The sequence below is a fragment of the Opisthorchis viverrini genome (genome assembly GCF_000715545.1).
Source record: "Opisthorchis viverrini unplaced genomic scaffold opera_v5_107, whole genome shotgun sequence".
Classification (NCBI taxonomy): Eukaryota; Metazoa; Platyhelminthes; class Trematoda; order Opisthorchiida; family Opisthorchiidae; genus Opisthorchis; species Opisthorchis viverrini.
The window spans coordinates 191,210-209,529 of NW_008751763.1; the positions used below are offsets into that span (position 1 = coordinate 191,210).

At 43.5% G+C, this 18,320-nt stretch overlaps 1 protein-coding gene across 1 annotated transcript in view; it reads right to left on the minus strand.

Annotated features, from left to right (window-relative positions):
• Positions 1-16,009: 16,009 nt before the first annotated feature.
• The window catches only part of T265_05581 (hypothetical protein), a gene marked incomplete at both ends in the record, with an annotated part of 56,453 nt that continues 54,142 nt past the window's right edge, over positions 16,010-18,320 (minus strand). Inside the window, one exon of the mRNA XM_009170633.1 lies at positions 16,010-17,845. Coding sequence (XP_009168897.1) covers positions 16,786-17,845 — 1,060 coding nt within the window. The remainder of the gene's footprint in view (positions 17,846-18,320) is intronic.

The window sequence follows — 18,320 nt, forward strand, 5'->3', positions numbered from 1 at the left end:
TTCAGCGTGGGTTCGGTATATATATATATATATATATATATATATATATATATATATTCAGACAACTAACAGAACACCCGCTTGGTTAAGCAAAGCTTAACATCTAGCTTCACGAACCAACTTCACCATCCAACACAGTTATCCAGAAACCAGGCTCACAGTTCCACACTAACACACATCTGTGCCTCTAGATTTCAATCCACCCAACCCACTGACAGAAGCCCGGCTCAAACTGAAGCAATGAATGCTAACCACGGCAGCAAGGCAGGCCAATCAGGTCAATCCCTGGTGTCATCCAAAGATAACACGAGGGGTGAGATAATGCCCAAGTATAGAGAGGATTCCGAGAGTGAATTCGAACCACAGACCTCTGGTCAGTTGTTCCGCGTCTTAGCTCCCAAGCCAACTCGAGCTAGTGTACTGTAGTACATGATGAAGATGATGGTGATTACAATGATCATGAAAAGAATGGTGGTGGTCGACAAAAGTGACAAAAACAATGCTGCTGTTCCCGCTGATGTTGTTGTCGCTGCTGCTGTTGTGATGAAGAAGATTATAACGTCGATGGAGGTTTGGAGAAATCTGCTGGACTTTATTCGGTATAATCAGAGCAACGGATCATCGAATAGATAAGGGCCCGCAAGGTGCACACCGTCAGATTTGGTTGCTGGATTAATCTTGTCTCATGAGGTTTCACACAAAAAGACAATATCACAGTTTCAGTCCCTCTTGCTGATGCGACTTTGCTGCCCATCTGACATGTTGCCACCATCCGGCTAACGTACAGACCGGGCAAACAGGCCACTGTCTATGAATTACACTGGTCAATTTAAAGAGGCAAACTGCAAGTGCTCACATTCGGCGGAGACTATTATATCCATACAATCAACTAGTAGCCAAGAAAGACTGCATCTGTCACAGAATTGCGTAACATTGGTGACACTGACCAATTCTAGTATGGCCGTCATCCAATTAGTTAAAGACCGTTATTACATGGGTCCTAAGTATCGCCTATAAAGTTCTGGAGAATCCTTCCTCGATTCGAACTTTAGGATAACAGTCCTCGTGCCCAAAACCGTCTTCTCAGCTGGAACGTTTAGCAAGCTGGTGTATTTCTGCTCGTCAATCTGGTTTATCCCACCCCTATTTCTCACTAAGATATCAATGAAGGTCCTAGCGAAAGCGCGCGGGCGAAGCGCGGAATGCGAAATGCGTGCTGCTGAGTATGACTCATCACTGATCGAAACGCCAAAACGCTTTTTCGGAAACGGCTGCGGACGGAGATTTACCGCCCTGGAAAAGACCGTGTGTAGTACAGAGACGAAAATACATGCCACCAACGCGGAAAATGGGCAGGCGTCGATAAAGGACAAAGTTAAAACAACCGTAGTTCCCTTGGATTGTAGGAAGACCATTGGGAGAAAAAATCTAGTACCGCGATTTACGTGAAATTCCATCCTACATCAAGATCGACATTTACGACAGTGCCCAGACCGCGCAAAGTTCACCGTATAAGTTATCAGACATCTCAGTCGGTAGCTGGTGGGAGGATGGAGTCCGTCAATTTATTTATTACGCTTTATAAACAACCTGTGTATCCGAAAAAAAAGACCGATCAGGAAAGACGCATACAAACACGTGTCGCCGCACTCGCTGGAGGAAGGTTATGCCGATCATGCATAAGTTCACGCTTTTACTTGTTTGGACGGACATGAGTATTAGATTTTGTTGAGATGAACAAAACGTCGCTCAATCATACTAGGGTCGTTTACCACACTCGGTGCTTTGTAGACGATACCACCTAGCTGCAAGTTATATCCCTCCTACTGGAATGAAGCAAAGAGCACAGCAGAAAGTGGCTGCAAACATTCATTTTACTGATTAAAATCTTTGATGATGCTTTATTCTAATATTTTTATTTTACGTGTTAAATAAAATGTTAGACCAGTTTGAATGGTTTTGTAACCGTTCGTCTATACACCAGAATCAGCTGTAACAAAGCTCTGAGTCCAAATCAGCAGTGTCCATTTGGGTTGCAGCCAAACGTAATCGGGTCCTTGCTGTGAAAAGTAGGGAAAGCAAGGGTATTAGCCCGGGTTATAGCCACAGGCTGTTCAGAGTAATAGTATCTTTTGTGGCCTTCAGTCTATCCGAATTTGTGTCCTCACCCTCTACTTCCGCTCATTTGCATGACTAGTGAAGACTGTCCAAAATGTTTCAGTTGTCCGTAGGACTACCTGAATGACATGTCCTGACAAAGCCAGGACAATTAATGGGTCGTCACTTCCAACGACTTCCTAACGATTAGGTGCGACACCGAACATCAAATAGAGTCGCTCATTTCCTTCACTATCTACATTGACCCCAGTACGGTGGCGAAGCATCAGTATTGAACAATTAAGTTATGCTGTCATTGATGATGATGATGATGGTGATGGGGACGTTACCTCGTTGAGTGAACACTCAGACTCTATTGGCATAGTAGATCTAACACGATGCAGACAAATATAACCACTGCAAAGCTTCGATATTTTTGTAACCAATAGATGAATTGATAAAGACCTTCAGCGAACAAATGCAATGAATATTTCGCTGAACAACTCAACATCCATCAAGATATTTTTATTTGCTCCATTGTTCTTGTATCAGGCTGAATCTCTCCTGTTGAATGGAACTGCTCGTGTTTGCAATGCTGTGCAGTTCAGTCAGGCTATTAACTAACCTATTCTTTGCTTGTTGTCAGGCCAATTTTCGACTGGATATTTTATCAGGTTTGTCAGAAAATACACATTCGTTAGTGTGCGTAGAGAAAATATTCAATTTACAAATGGTCGGCCTGTACATAAGTGAACAGTAAGTATATAACATACTGGTTGACTTCAATAGAACCCCCAGAAGTTCGCTTTTGAGAGACAAAAGTGAGTAGCACCACACAAGATAATTGTGTAGGCTGAGGTTCCTGTGCATCAAAGCAAGCCATTTCTTCTCGAGCGGCATTTAAGAAGACAATTTTATTCTTCAAGTCGTGCCAGAAAAGAGAAGTGCGAAGGGTCACATAGAGAATACTTGGACTATCTTTGATATTGATGGTGGTGTGAGGAGATTTGCTAATCCCCAACTAAGATTTTGTCCTGCTAGTGAGCCCAGTATATGCTAGAAATCCGAGAAGCAATGTGTGGATGTTTTGTTCTTATTGGGAATCATCATCACTGTGCATCCCACAAAACTCAGAGTTTTAAACTCGCAACCTTCCGAGCAGTGGTTGAATGCCTAATCGTTCGGCCTGGACCGGCTAAACAGTAGTGGGATTAGCTTCCATTTAAACAGGATGTAGTGCATCCAATCCTTCAGTCACGGAAAACACTGCATGCGGTCAGGCAGTGACTGTCTTATCGAGTGTTAGCTTCTCATATTTCGATTTCACGCACTACCAAGTGAGAAATGATCGCACTTCTGTTCGGTCGTTTGTTGGCCGACGAATAGGTGCTTAACCGCTGGGCGGAAGCTCGCAGGATCGAAGCTCTCTGAGTTTTGTGATGATCTTCAGTAAAGATAAAACAGCTTTACAGTGCTTCTTGGCTTTTCTACACAGACTGGCTTTACTAACATAAGGAAGTCTCAACTAAAACCTCTGATGTATTGATCTACTAAGGCTTCAGCGAGAAAATCAAGTGATGTATTTCTGGAAGAGGGCAGCTTTCGATGACTATATCAAATTTAACAGGCCACAAAAAACATAGAGTAGCTGAGGAGTTGGCAAGAACGCAAAATCTGGTTCATCGTCATTATCGCTGATGGCAATATACCAGTCTGGCGGTGTATACTACAGATGAAGCATCCGAGTAATCTAGTACACGGACTGGCTTTACTAACATAGGGAAGTCTCAACTAAAACCTCTGATGTATTGATCTACTAAGGCTTCAGCGAGAAAATCAAGTGATGTATTTCTGGAAGAGGGCAGCTTTCGATGACTATATCAAATTTAACAGGCCACAAAAAACATAGAGTAGCTGAGGAGTTGGCAAGAACGCAAAATCTGGTTCATCGTCATTATCGCTGATGGCAATATACCAGTCTGGCGGTGTATACTACAGATGAAGCATCCGAGTAATCTAGGAAATGACCTTCAAGTTCAGCCCCTGCGTCTGGTCGAAGGTGAAGGTTGCCATGGAAATTACGGAACCACTTGATAGTTTTTGGTTATTGTTGTTTAATGTTCAAGGAACTCCCAGGAATATCCAAGAGGGCGCTTGAAAATGCTCACATTTCGAAAACTCCATGCCTAATGGTTTGTGACCGCTTATTTTGTGTTTGCTTGTAAACATCTTCGCATTGGAGAGAACACTCGTCTCTTCACCAGTAGCTACTAGGTCTTGCGTGCTACAGACCTGTGAGAAATGGGAAAACTTAGAAAAGAATGAAAAGAAAACTGGGAACTTTGTGAAAGAAAGCCTTGCTTTTTAGAAGGAACTATCGAGCAGTTTTGAAACACAAACACCAGAGTATCATTGTTGGACTGATGAACCAACTGGACCGATGCAACGCTCTCTGTGAGTCACATTCTATATAGGCTCAGTTTACAACGACAGACAAGGTACGGTTAAGCAGTTCGACTTCTACCTAACAGTATGCGCATCACAAAAGTCCCAGCCAGGAAAGTGCGAAGACTCCACAGCACTTAGTTAAGGCGTAGCCGCGTTTTTTTCACGTTGTCACGTCTTGGCCTGCCCCAAAGTATTCGACTTTGGCTCTGTAGAACAGCGCAACTTCTAGATTTTGAAAATGTGTACCTTGGGTGGTCGCACCAGAATAGTCCTGCGGGTGCTCCTAGCTATTGTTAAAGTCGTTTGCGTGCGCTGAGTTACGGTTTTTGATAGGTATTGGTTAGATGACGGGTGGCAAAGCACTTGGATATAGTTCACTCAATCTAGGCGCACTTGGCTGAGTCTAACTTCATCTAAATGCTTTGCGACCACCAGCAGGTGAAATGTACATTCCGCAGGAACAGCCCAGAATCCCCAGCTAGATGATGCAGTGATTTCGACAGTACGGTTCACTGAGACCAACCACATCCATTTTCAGTGGCAGTTGAACTTTTGACAATCTGTTCGACATACTACATATGTTTGGCGAAACAATCTTGTAAGAGTAGTAAAATGGATCCACACATGCCAATCTCAAGCTGTTTCCGGTTATCTCATGCACTTCATCGGCTCTGATCGTGCTTGATGATTCATGATGGAACTTGGTTTACGCCATTCTAATCAACGCCATGATTTGTAGGTCTATACACCGATATTACTGTCGCATTGTTTACGTACACCCAAATATCGATGGGGTAATCCGTCCCTAAACAGCTGATCAGTGTGGGACATGCAGCATAAAATCAGGCTGACCTAAAGATAGCATGTCTAGAACTAGGACAGTTTTACTCAGTGTTCGTCGGTGTAAGATGGGGTTGGCTGTTGTCAAAGTAGTTTCTGTCACTTGCACATGAAAATCGAACATATTTGATAGGAAAATCCGTTTGTACAACTGGCCTAAAAAGTGATAAAAGGATGTGCTATACAGCCAATTTCGTGTTTTCCCAAGATCTTTCACGACTGTCTTGTCTACCGTAAACAAGTAGATACTTGCTATCGCCTGATCTATTGTCGTGGGGACCGAGTCAACATTGGGGCCTGTCGTTCATTTTCGAATATTTGGGGTGATGAAGGCAGTGTAAGAGTTTGTCTTTGACCATCCTTTGACGCTCGCGATTTCAGAATCCAACGACATCGTTCTGTCATAAGAGGACTATAACCAGGACAGTACAGAACTAATCTAGAAAGATTGGAGCCGAATGGTGTGTCGTAAATCAGTGCCTTTCCACGCTTGATCCTGAAGTGTTGTCTGTAATTCCGGCGGAAACACAACATTTCTAGTGAGATGGATACGAATGTACCATGTGTTCAAACCCGAAAGATGGGTGCATATTCTCCTTTAGTAGTAATAATTGGACAATACAAAAGCAGGAGGATGAACGAATCCAGGTGTTCAAGTTAGTGAAGTCAATTTTCGGTAGACAACCACTAAAATATCGCGCTGAAAAGGACTGTGAATAAAAAGCTCATTAAGGTGTTCTTTCTGTGTTTTTGCATTTTAAACTTTTGACTGATCTGTATGCAGTCTGTTTAGTTGACCCGAAATCCCACCACCCGTTCAGAGGGACAAAACACACTTTCTCCAAAAAATGTTTTGCCCACACTGGTGTGAGAATCACCTTAGGGTTGTTTTAGTTACAAACGGAAAGTTGACATACGAAGGTGGGATTTGACGGACAGCTGTACAAGGGCAATTCCGCCCAGTAATTGATTGAAAGGTGCAAGCAGACGGGAGGCAAGTCTCAACAACTGCTGACGCGAAAAGTGTGATTGGCAAGTGAAGACAGAGATCTAATTTCAGGTCAGGGGTCCAAAAACGATGGGTGATTTAAGTTATTCGATTATCTAAATACGGCTTCGGAATACACGGGGCGTGACTGTGTGTTGTCTACTTTTGAGCAGGAGTCAATTTATCAAGGAGAATAAGTACCTTTAGCATCGCCTTGGGAAAACCCTTGCATTCTCCACCGAGCTTGTGGAAACAGAACTGAAAGCCTGTTCATACTAGAAAAAAGGTAAGCAAACGAATAAAATTTCTTATCACGACGGCCACTATCCAATAAGCTTCAAGGGGAGGAGTCAAAAGATACAAAAAGACTGCGCCCAAAGAACTGCAGAAAAGTTGAGAAAACTTGAAAACGTGAGCAGTGTAAAATAAGTGCCACCCAAAATATCTCACCTGAAACTTAATGGGCACTTGTTGTGGAGGGGAATATTTCAACAACCTCAGCAAACGACCAAACAGGGTCCATTCTTACTTCAAGCCATTAGAACAAGATTGTGGCACCAGAGCACGCGGTCCGAGCCCTCATTGATGGCTTCACTCAATGTCCGTGCGCTGGTAAGTCTGGTAAGTCAGCTGGTAAGTCTATCATGTTTTTTTGATCCGGTTTTCCGTATTAGTGAGATTGACGTACTTCTACTGATATAACGGTCGGACAAGTTTTCAATATGATTCGCTCTGATTGTCGATATGCAAGTTGACAAACGAGAGAAGGTATTGGATACATAAGCGTGAATACGCGTCGTCTGTTACTAATTTATCAAACTCAAACTATATGAAAAAGGATGAAACTCATGGATCCAGTGAAATACTGGCGTTTGATTTATGATTGCCAGTTCCTTGATAGGTTCATGAGCACCAGAAATCCAGCAACGACCAACCTAGTGTATATGTGGGTTCATATGACAGCAAAGACAATGTTTTCAGTTACCAGCATGCTTCGCAACGTGGCTGAGAAGTGATATTTAAATTTTTTTGTGCACACACCACTTTCGTCCTCTGCATAACGTGTCAATTATTCTGGCTAGTCCACATCAAAGAGGAGAAGCAATGAACTCGAGCTTCTCCCTCATCAGAGCTTATCAGCGGTGCACATTATTGGAAGTGTCGGGATTCAGACCCTGGACATCTGACATGAGAAGTGACCGGGTGACCACCACTCCATCAGTGTACACCGACTGCACATGAATTATCACGTCGGAACAGGCCATCTGTTGTCCGGTCTGGATTTTTAGGTCATGTAGGGCCATCAACGCACAAAGCTTGCTGAAGTAGCGGCATATGTGTCAGATATATGTTAGATATCCGGGGTTCAAATCCTGACGTGGACCAGGATATGCACTGCTCATTCGCTCTAATAAGAAGGAATTCAAGTCCAGCGCGGAATTGCCAGATTAACTGCACCAGGGTAGTAGGAAGATTGTTCAAACGAGAGTGATGTTTACACGAATTCTTCAAATCCAGGAACTACCTAGAACAGATTTACATGTCTACCTGGATGAGAGTCACACAAGAAATTGCTCACTCGATTCCGTTTACAGGCAACGTTGTATCCTATAATAATAATTCAAATATTTCTGGAAATTTTCGCTTGAATAAGATTTATTTTCGTTTTAGACGTGATACCCTATGAATAAATTTGCTCGAATCTCTTCGACAGCCCACGACCGCTTCCAGCCTTCTTCGGACTAATCACGTAGGTGCAGTCCCCGAGTTTTTGTTGAGCTTGTGCCCTTGCCTGAAATTCGACAAATACACTCATTTGCTTACCACTTTGAGCCCTACGAAGGGTGAAACCAGTCATAGGCTATCGAGCATTACGTCTATAGAATGCATTGTGATATCTCGAATAACTTACCAACTGGAACATGAGGCGGCCTGGTGCAGCACACTCAGTGTGAGAAGAACTTCATAAACCAACCATGTTGATACGGAAGAGATCCGTCCTTACACACCAAATGAATCCGCATTCTAGCTGTCAGTGGACAGGCGGACTATGTTCTCGTCCTTAGCAAAGTATGTATCTATGGGATGCACTCCGCATGTTAAAAGTGCAAAATCATGCAACCAGTCTGAGGGAGAATTTCTCTGATGCTATAATTGGCAGGCTCCAGCCAAGTTTGATCACCTGCATTGATGCTGCGCGTAACTAAGTTTGCAAAATAATCAGAGTGCGCCTCAAGTATACTGCTTCTTGTGGATTATTGCCCCTACAATATAATGCCCTCTTAACCAAAGGTAGCATTTGTAGTGCTTGCGTGTGGCCAGTTTTGGTTTATAGTTCAAAAACTTGGTCTGTTCGCGTAGGCAAAACATACAACTTCTTGGTTCTGATCATCTCGGCCTCCGTCAGTTTGCCTGCGTCACGTGATCTGATCCGAGCAACATGGAAATGGCACCTAGGGTAAAGTGTAATGGAGAAACCGCCAGAAAACGGAAAAGAAACGCGGAATATTACAGGAACTCCACAAGTTATGACCGCGGGATAAATTCCGGCAGTGTATAGTGTTTTTGCTGCTTTACTGATCATTCAGATAACGGTCACTCAACAACTTTTTAATGCATGCCATCTGTTCGTTTTTGACGTTGGAGACCATTTGAATCGGTACGATCAGTTTATAATTTTGGGCATGGATTGGGAGCGGTGGTTAGCCACAACGGTAACCTTACGTGATGGATCTTGCTTCCCCTAAAGAGGTGCAAGGTTTGGATCCCTTCTCCCTTTCTTGATGAAGAAAAAGAGAGATAATGGTCTATAACCTTTGTACCTGAGTTTACATTTCAGATTACCAAATGGAGGTGACCACCAAGTTTACTGCTAATTATGGCTTGCTCTCCCGTTTACAGATCAAAACCTCTGAAACAATAACTATTCGGAGGAAATGTACCTTCCCAAGTCTGTCGATAGGAATGTTACTCTCCTTCGGTTTGGAGAAACCTGTAAAGTCTTTCTAACATCAGCTGTGCTGACAAAATCATGGTTGCCCCTAGGTGGTGTAGGATGTGGTTTGGTTTTTTTCTGGTTGAGTTCACTTATTTATCTTTTCACATTCTTCTATTTTTGTTGATTTTCCAAGTAGCTGAATTTATTTGGTGGTTTCCCCAAATTTACACATCGCTCTTATGCGCTTTGTCTGATTTCAGACGAATTTCATCTCAACAAATAAGTTAGTGTCAAGGTTATTTCGAGTCCAAGATGCTGAATTCTACATACAAATCCTAGAACACCCATCAATTAGAGTACAAGGCAGTGAGATTAGGTTTTTATGGGAACCTGGTTCCTTCTTTGCTACTTCAGTCTGTTAGACTGACCGATGAACAGACTAAATGCGAACCGAACAAAGAGCCCTTGGGTCATGTGAAGCCCAGCTAAACTGCAAAGCAAGACAGGTCTATGACTCCAAGATCAAGTAGGTGAGATGGGGTGAGTGAGTGAACATCGCTCTGAAAAGCTCCCAAATATTCCGTCGACGTACTATAAAAATTTTCACACAGGGTTTCAAGTTAACTGACTGGCATACACAGTCAAACACAATTTCAATTGGACAGGGTAGTGAAGTGGTCCAATATGTTTTCTGAGCCCATTAGTTGCTTCTTTTTAAATCCCTCAGAGCATATTTTCGTAAATTTCAAGTCTCGCTACTAAGCCTACTTATCCCTCGTAGATTCCGTCTATTATCAGTGTTCCATGCACATCAATATTTTTCTCATGTCTCGTAAACTCCAGAGCACTAGATGCGTGCATATGTTGTGTAAGGCTGGGTTCTCATGGTAACAGTTAATTAACTTCACTGTACTTACCCGCCACCTATGATGCCTTTCGGACTGGATTAGATACTGAGCCGTACCGTGGCTTTCACCGTTTCTACGGTTATCGACAGACGGCTTGTGCTGGCGCACACCAGATTATCTTCTGAAGTCAATCCATCTGAGGCAGTTCGTGTTCCCTCGCATTTATAGAATCACATTCCAGTGCCCGATATTGCAAGCTGTACGCATACGACCCCAACCGTGCCCATTTCGACTGACTGAGGAAAGAGAGAGCCTGGGAATTTGGTAGTGATACATAGGCTATACGGGTGAAATGAGATAATGTCAATAAGCGGAATGCCAAGCGTATTATTCCCCAGGCAAATAGTGCCCTTCAAGGTTTATAGTTTCATTACTTCCTGCGAATGGCTGCATGGTGTGGTAGGAAGAAATTATACCCAAAGAGGGATTTTTAGAAGGAATTTTCCCAAAAGTCATTGGACAAAAGTTCCTAACGTGCCTATCCCAGGAGCTGGGTTCCATACATCACACATGCTGCCAACTAAGATTCGTCCTAAGCTTCGTCAGAAGCTTGTGATTAGTATGGTTTGTAAACCCCCCGGGTGAGATGAGCGTGCATATTGCTGACTTGAATAACTCACAGATTTTAAACTTCGCGATACGGTACACTTCAAATGGCCTGTGCTTTGCTTTGAACAGTTATTCCTTCGATATCTTAAACTGGTTAAAATAACAGGGTCTATATCAACCACGGCTTGGACAAAACTGCTCAGAACGAAAAACGTATTTTGTTCAAAACAGGGTTGTCTGAATCAAAACGTCCAGCTAGTGTAGCGTATCATTAGACGATAGATAATCGCCAAGTACCGGTTTATTTTCTCATAAGTGTTACCATGAATTACAGTGAACTAAACGATATTTTTGATGGTCGCACAGATTGCAGCTATTTTTACAGCAATCGGGTGATATTTTTGAAACGGGATTTCTTCCTGTAAGTCAATCCAATCTGTGCTGAAAAGCCGAGTAGCACTGTACAACTATTCTTACGAAACCCCAGGAAGTTTTGAACCCTCTATCTTCCGGTAGGCGTTCAGCCAAGAGCAGCCAAGTGATATATATATATATATATCCTCTTCAAATGCGAATTATTTACAACGCGCCTCTGATGATTCTCAATAAGGATGAAAAAGCCGTACAGTGCTTCTCAGTATGAAGTGGCCACTCAAACCGAAACTTACCAAGTCTCCTTGCACTATCGTCTCTCAGGTGGTATCCTTATCATTCATTCATTCCATTTGTGCCTAGACTTGAACACTGAATCAGCTCACGCCATTTTGTCAGATTTGGGTTTCTTTTGATAATTCCGCATCGAGACAATATTGACCTATTTCCGGACAAGTTTAGGGTTGCCGCCAGCCAATTAATTCTTCTTCTAGTTGAGGAGAATATCATTGTAGTGTCGGGAAAACGGAAGCCTGACGACAGCTAACGATTACTCCTGGACTGAACAACTTATCCCTGTATCCCTTGGACAGGTCAGCTTCCTTAAATTGTGCACTCAGTACCCTGCATCTTACTTTCGTCTGTTTTAAAAGATTACCGATGTCACTTACTTCAGGTTTGCAACACAAACTGACTGTATTCGCGTCTAATTTCGCTCAAGTATTGAGAAACTACGCTGTCGCAGGAGGTTACACAGCCGACCGATTACAAATTCGGTGGTGTAGCAAAAGAGGGAAAGAGTGAATTACTGAAGTCCTGGAAGTGGCGTGAAATACAATAAGCATTCGATAGAAAGTTGGCTGTAAAAGAATGTGGCGAGCGACAGGCCACACAAGGAGCCCTGCATCTTTCGGAGTGAGGACAGCTTCCTGGTCGGACTTCTTGGCTTTCTACTCTCCATTGCATGACCAACAAACGTACTTATCACATTCGTCGTGAACCAGAACGACGAGACAGACCTAACACGAGTACGACACGAGTTCCAGTTCTGGAATTATAACCAGAGATTATGTGAATGTCCCACAGTGATAAAAGGACATTGGCAGAATTTTCACAAGAACGTAACGCAGTTTAAGAACTAGATCACTGATGCATGGGTATTCAAACAATGTCCAGTATATTGAACTGTGGCACTCAAGTTATCAATAGATGACATCCCGGTGATGTTTTCGCTACTTCATGTGGTTTACTGCAGCCGTTTAATTGGTACTTGAAACAGACAAATGAGATGGTCCCACGTGAAAATACAGGCGACCTTTGCATACAGCAAAACTCGAAAAGGCATCCAGTTCGAGAGCTTTCTTCTATTAAACCGAAAAAAGAATACTACAAGTCTGCTTGGTGGATTAACCAGAAATAGCTTGGATGACACGCTGAAAGCCGAATTAAAAAGACCAGAGGACGTGCTCATCCAGAACCGATGATGAATCCGCTTCATGTAAAAAAACTATGCAGTCAGTAACACCCAGATCGAGGTTATTATCTACTAAGAAGAAGCTGGTCTGCATGTGTTTGCAATTCTAAGGTGGCCCCGTACCCGAAATCACATCACCAAAAGGACCGCCTTCCGACCAAAACCCACGCCAGACATGCCACTCTAGAATCAGGTTTCTGTGAACTTGGTTGCTCACTACTGTCAAGGGGACATCGGTATGGCTGAGCAAGCCTGTTTTGCGTGCACAGAAACACTTCGTACAAACAGGGAAGCTAAATCAGCCGGCAACAGTCACAAACCAGAATAGCAACCTCCGAGTATGTAACAGTTGGCAGTGTCCTCTGTTCCTTTGCGTCGCCATGTGTTGCACCCTCCTAGTGCCTCCTCCAGTGTGCGAAATGGCAAGACAAACGCAGTGAGACTGTCAAGCTGCCTGTTATTCTGACATCTTACAAGGGGCATAAATACCAAACACGATAGCCAATCGGAGAACAAGATACGCAACAGATCAATAGCACGCGAGTTAGTCATGATGGCCGAGACGATAGGCCAATGGAGTCAGCTGTCTAAGTGTTAACAGACTGTTAGGCAACTTACTGTCAGACTTCAATTTCATGTAGTTTTAAATGGACTATCTTAGTTAATGCGTTCATGTGATATTTTGTTAATTGCCTAAAATCCACAACATTATCTGCTTACTATTCCATTATTCTGGTAACTTCTCCCAGTCTAGTCAAGCGTTTGAGACAGTCCAAAGCCCTGTTTGACGCACTAGCGCACACAACAGACGAATCTGGGGAAAATCACACGAATAAATTATTCTGGAATCCAAAAAGCGAAGAGTGTGAAACTGTAATTATGATATGGAAAAATTATACATTACAATAGCTTACTCCGATCAGTCTCACTTGATCGGAAGGTCGTTCTACCGCTTAAACGAACAAATTGTTCGGGGATCCCAGTTCATCTGCTATCACCCTGTCTTATTTGATCCGATCAACTACAGTCGCCAATCACCTTTAGCTAACTCGCCAAACATGCATTTACATGCACACGTCCTAAAAATCCGCCGTTAGCATGAATAAATCCATTCTCCGCGATTGCACTCATTTTGATGGTCTACAGGCGACCCGAAGGCACTTGCTTCATGAAGGTTAGCGAACAGGACCGTAGCGTGGCAAGTAACCTGCCATCTTGAGTGACATTACCGCTGGTAAATACCCTAAATCCAGTCATCACAACTCTCCACATTTCCACACTTTCGGTCCACGTGCGAACCGGATGTCCTATTAAAAGTGAATGGTGCGCAAAAGCTTGTGCACATGCATGAGGTTTTGAGCCTAACTTGTGCACCAAAGGAACTGAGTGGAATACGGACAAAATTAGTGAGAGTCGTAATGACAATTGGTCAACCTTTGGTCATCGTTGAGGAGCCAATTAAAAACTCAAAAATTTAGCTATTTGGTAATTTGTTGAAATATTGGTAGCTCGGGTGAGTTTATTGGTTGTTGATCTGTTCGCCGAGCTTGGTAATTGGCTTGCAAACGTTTCGTCACCATACGAGGAGACATCATCAACTGCGCACTGATGATGTCCCCTCGTATGGTGACGAAACGTTTGCAAGCCAACTGCCAAGCTCGGCGAACAGATCAACCAACCACCTGTCAACAACCAATTTAGCTATTTGTCGGCTATCTGACCGGTATCCAGTGCCAATTTATTCCAAATCCACTAAGGCCTCCGAAGCACATGGATCTGCGCTATTCACATTTCTTTACCGAATTGTCAGTCTAAATCTGACGATTCGGGAGTGATGACTTGAAACAAAATATTAATCCCCTGCAAACCCCTATAAAATTCCACAATAAAAACTCCGAGTAGATGGGTAAGGATGTCTTAACTTAGCGTTCAAGAGGTTTTGCATTTCAGAAAATGATTGGAATTCACATTCTCTTGTAGCCACGCAGACGAGATTTTGTGGTCGCGCAAGAAAATATTACTTCACTCTTGGTTTTGAATTCCCTCAGTTCAGTTCATTCCAATACCCAGTCTACTCTACAACCTGAACACAATAGACAGTTGCACATCCTCGGCGTCCACATATTTAGATAGTTAGGCCTAAAAAACAGAGCTGAAAGCTGATAAGACATCTAAATGGGAGGGCTAGAAGAATTTATTCTCACGAATGTCTTCAATCAGAACCAACATTCCTGGATTAGGTATTTCTATGGATGAATATTCACGACTCAACGAACAATCGACACAATCTGTGAAATCAAGCCAAAATGAGTCCTGTGGACAGTGGAGAGGCACACTGCTACTTTGCCCATCAGAAAGCCTGGATAGGTTATTGGTCTCACCAACCCGTGCTCGGTTTCAGTTCCACGTTTACCATCAAGTTCCAAGTGAACGACAAGCTTCCATTCTACCAGCACCTTCTGAGTATACTCATTCGCAAGCTCGTGTCAGGTACCGTATGTTGGTCGTACGATGAGGCTTATGCCAGCCTGAGTGCGCGGGAACACAGATCCATTTCACTGGGACCTTGGGTGCATATCCCACTATCCCAGTTTCCGGTGATCGAAAATGAATATGTTTGTAACAGAAGACTCAACTGAATCCAGCTGAATCTCTTGTTTATGATGGTCCATTTCAAATGAATGAAAAAAAAACAATTCGATTGTGAGGAGAATCCAACGTCTAATGGATTTGTTGATCAAGGGAAGTAAATAAACTTTTGAGACACCGAGTTTACGAATATTTCTGATAACCCGTGCATCACCACCAACTCCCATTTCTTTAAAGCAGTAGCCTGGCTATGAGCAGCCAGGCAGTGACATCACGACAGTTAAACAAGTGTTATTTTATTCTCCTTTTCGGATTGTGGGATTCTATTCCCTGTTTTCGCTAGACAACTGAGAAATGATAGACCAAGACGTTTAAAAAACAGTTGCCATTTCTCTAGATGGACCTAAGTGTTAGCTTGGCACACACAGGGCTGCTTCATCGGCAAGGTGCCATACCCTAAAAATTTGCCAGAGGAGAAAAAGGATTGCTTAAACAGTGGAAAGTTTGTGGTTGAGTTGTTCATTTGGTTAGCTTTCCTAAACTTGCTTCAGTAGCGACGGCAGTTGCCTGACAAAACTGAGCGGAAAACTACTGGTACTACCGTACGCTTAGCTGAGGCCACCCAAAATAAGGATTTTGGATATGACACTCTTCAAAAACTGTGGTCAACAAGGATCACGACTGGATCTCACGTACAATGAAGGCGTCCACTATAGCGATATCGACTCGATATCGTCTCGAATAGTTTAACCGATTAGCTGCGACAGTATACTTCCACCCATCGAGAAGTCAAATGAAAGAACAGTTATGAAACGTGATTTTTCTTTCTCGTATACTAGGTTTTCCACAAAAAGGAAGTCAAAACAAAAAATTCCGACCGGAACACATCACGGACTGCCACTGCAAACGAGAAGGGAAGCGTAGATGCTAGAGAAGAAAATGCACGATTCACTGTCCTACCCAGTAAGAAAATTGAAAAAAAAACAGTGACCAGGATGTTCTAAGAAATGAGCGAAAACGAAATTAACCGAAGGGATTGTGGAGTTCCCAAGCTGTACAGGCGTAGACACAACAGTGGAGATGATGAAGATACATGGATTATTGAAAACACTACTCCCAAAATCCCCTCTCCCCAAATCGCACTGTCACACTGACCAGCGTTCAACGTACATTCAGACACATCAGCTGGTTCACAGGAAAGCAGGGACAAAGTGAGAAAGACGTTAGTAGGTCGCAGTTTCACACCAAGACACGTAATGAAGAGTCCTTCAGATCTGCGGACAGAAACGCTGAGGAAATATTTAGGACAAATGGGAGTGTATGTGTTCAAGAAGTGCGATGAGATTTGGGGTGCGGAGATGAATAAGACGGATTAATAGATGCGTTATTAATCTCCTCTAAAAGTAGGTACGCGTAAGTATTGCTATAAACTCGGGAGAGCGAGAAAAAAAGAAACGAATCCAGAAACACAAACTATACGATTGAAAATATAGTTGGAAAAGGCGCAATCAAGTAGGGCTGATTGATTGGCTGACCGACTGGTAGTTGGGACAAATAGAACTGGCGAGCTAAAACGGTAGTATCACACGTGACCATAGGCAACAGAATTTGAAACTAGACAGGCACCAGAGCGTGAATATGAAGTTGTACTAGTGGTGGTGGGTTTTGGGTGGAATTCCCGCGTGTCGACCACGGTGGACTCATTAAAAAGGACAAGCTGCTTCAGGAGTGCTTCTAAAGCTGGATGGACGGATGATGCGAGAGTTTCAACTACTGGAGGTATGTCGTCTGTCATCGGCTTTTCAAGGTCCGCTCTGTCAAACTCAAGTGATAATTTGTTTGTCTGTGATTCAAGCAAATTGCATGCAGTGAAAACACGCTCCGGGGACGTCTTCCAGCAATCTTCTTTAGAACGCAAAAACACCTCTAGATCCGTACGATAGGCATTAAGAGAGGTAAAATACTCGAAAAGTTCAGTAGAAGACGGATGGAGTGCAGATCGATGTCGTCCGCAATCCATTGAAGCGAACGGTGCAGACCAAGCGATCAATTTCTCCAGTCGCTCGATCAACGTGCCCAGACATGCGTCATATGAAGGTTTTGACAGTAGCGGAGACAGCGGATTGTCAGTAAGCAGAGAGTAACAGGCATCCGGTGCCTGGTAAACATCATCACCTTCGACGCTTGAGTCGTTTTCATCTACGTTAGGAGTGGGCGATCGCTTACGGTGATTTCCCATGGGTGAATCTGACACAACCGAGAGTGTTTCGTCATCCGGAGAGCGCTGCACTTCCTCGGTGTTTGAATCCTCTCCGGAGCAGTCGGCTGAATCAGTTCGTGCATGCAGTACATCTTGTCCGCGTCCCATAGCATTCCAGTCCGGCTTGGCTCCACGACGCCGAGATCTTGGGATTCTGCAGGCCGACACATTGGCCAGGGGGGTGCGCGTCTTTTTGTCCGATTCGACGACTGTGTGTACAGAATCTACGACTGGTGACTCTTTCGGATTGTTCGGTTGTGGATTCAATAAATGTTCTGTTCCACAATGGTCGTTGGCGGAACGTTCTTCCGCGATTCGGCCGACAAAATGTGAATGTGTATTAGTTGAATCGGTGCAGTCTGGTTGGTTGGACAGAGAGAGGCTATAAGAGTGACAGGAAAAAGGAACGACAAATGAACAGGACAAACGGGTTGATGTTAGCGCAAAAGAAAATCGACGTGGAACAGAATCCTGCCACGACTGGATAACAACGATAAGGCAGAAAAGCATCACCATAAAATGGGAGATAACACTTAAGGTAATCATTACGTCGTGATAGAAAAAAACTGCTTGCCGCTCGCCCACCTAAGGCTGTGTACAAATGACGAATGCATTTGATGTGTTGGATACTGGAGCCGTAAGCAGTGACAGGCATCTGTTGGGGACAGTTTCCTGTCTTTCGATTGTTTCGCTAGCGTCGGCAGCAACATTCTTGTTCAAAAGGCATGAGATCAGCGGAATATCACCCTGAGTGGTTTTGTTCAGTAATATAAATACCGCGAAAGCTGAAGTTTCAGAAAGAGGACACTCATTTGATAACAAATCCTCCAGGTAGCTACGCATGAAAACGCAAACGT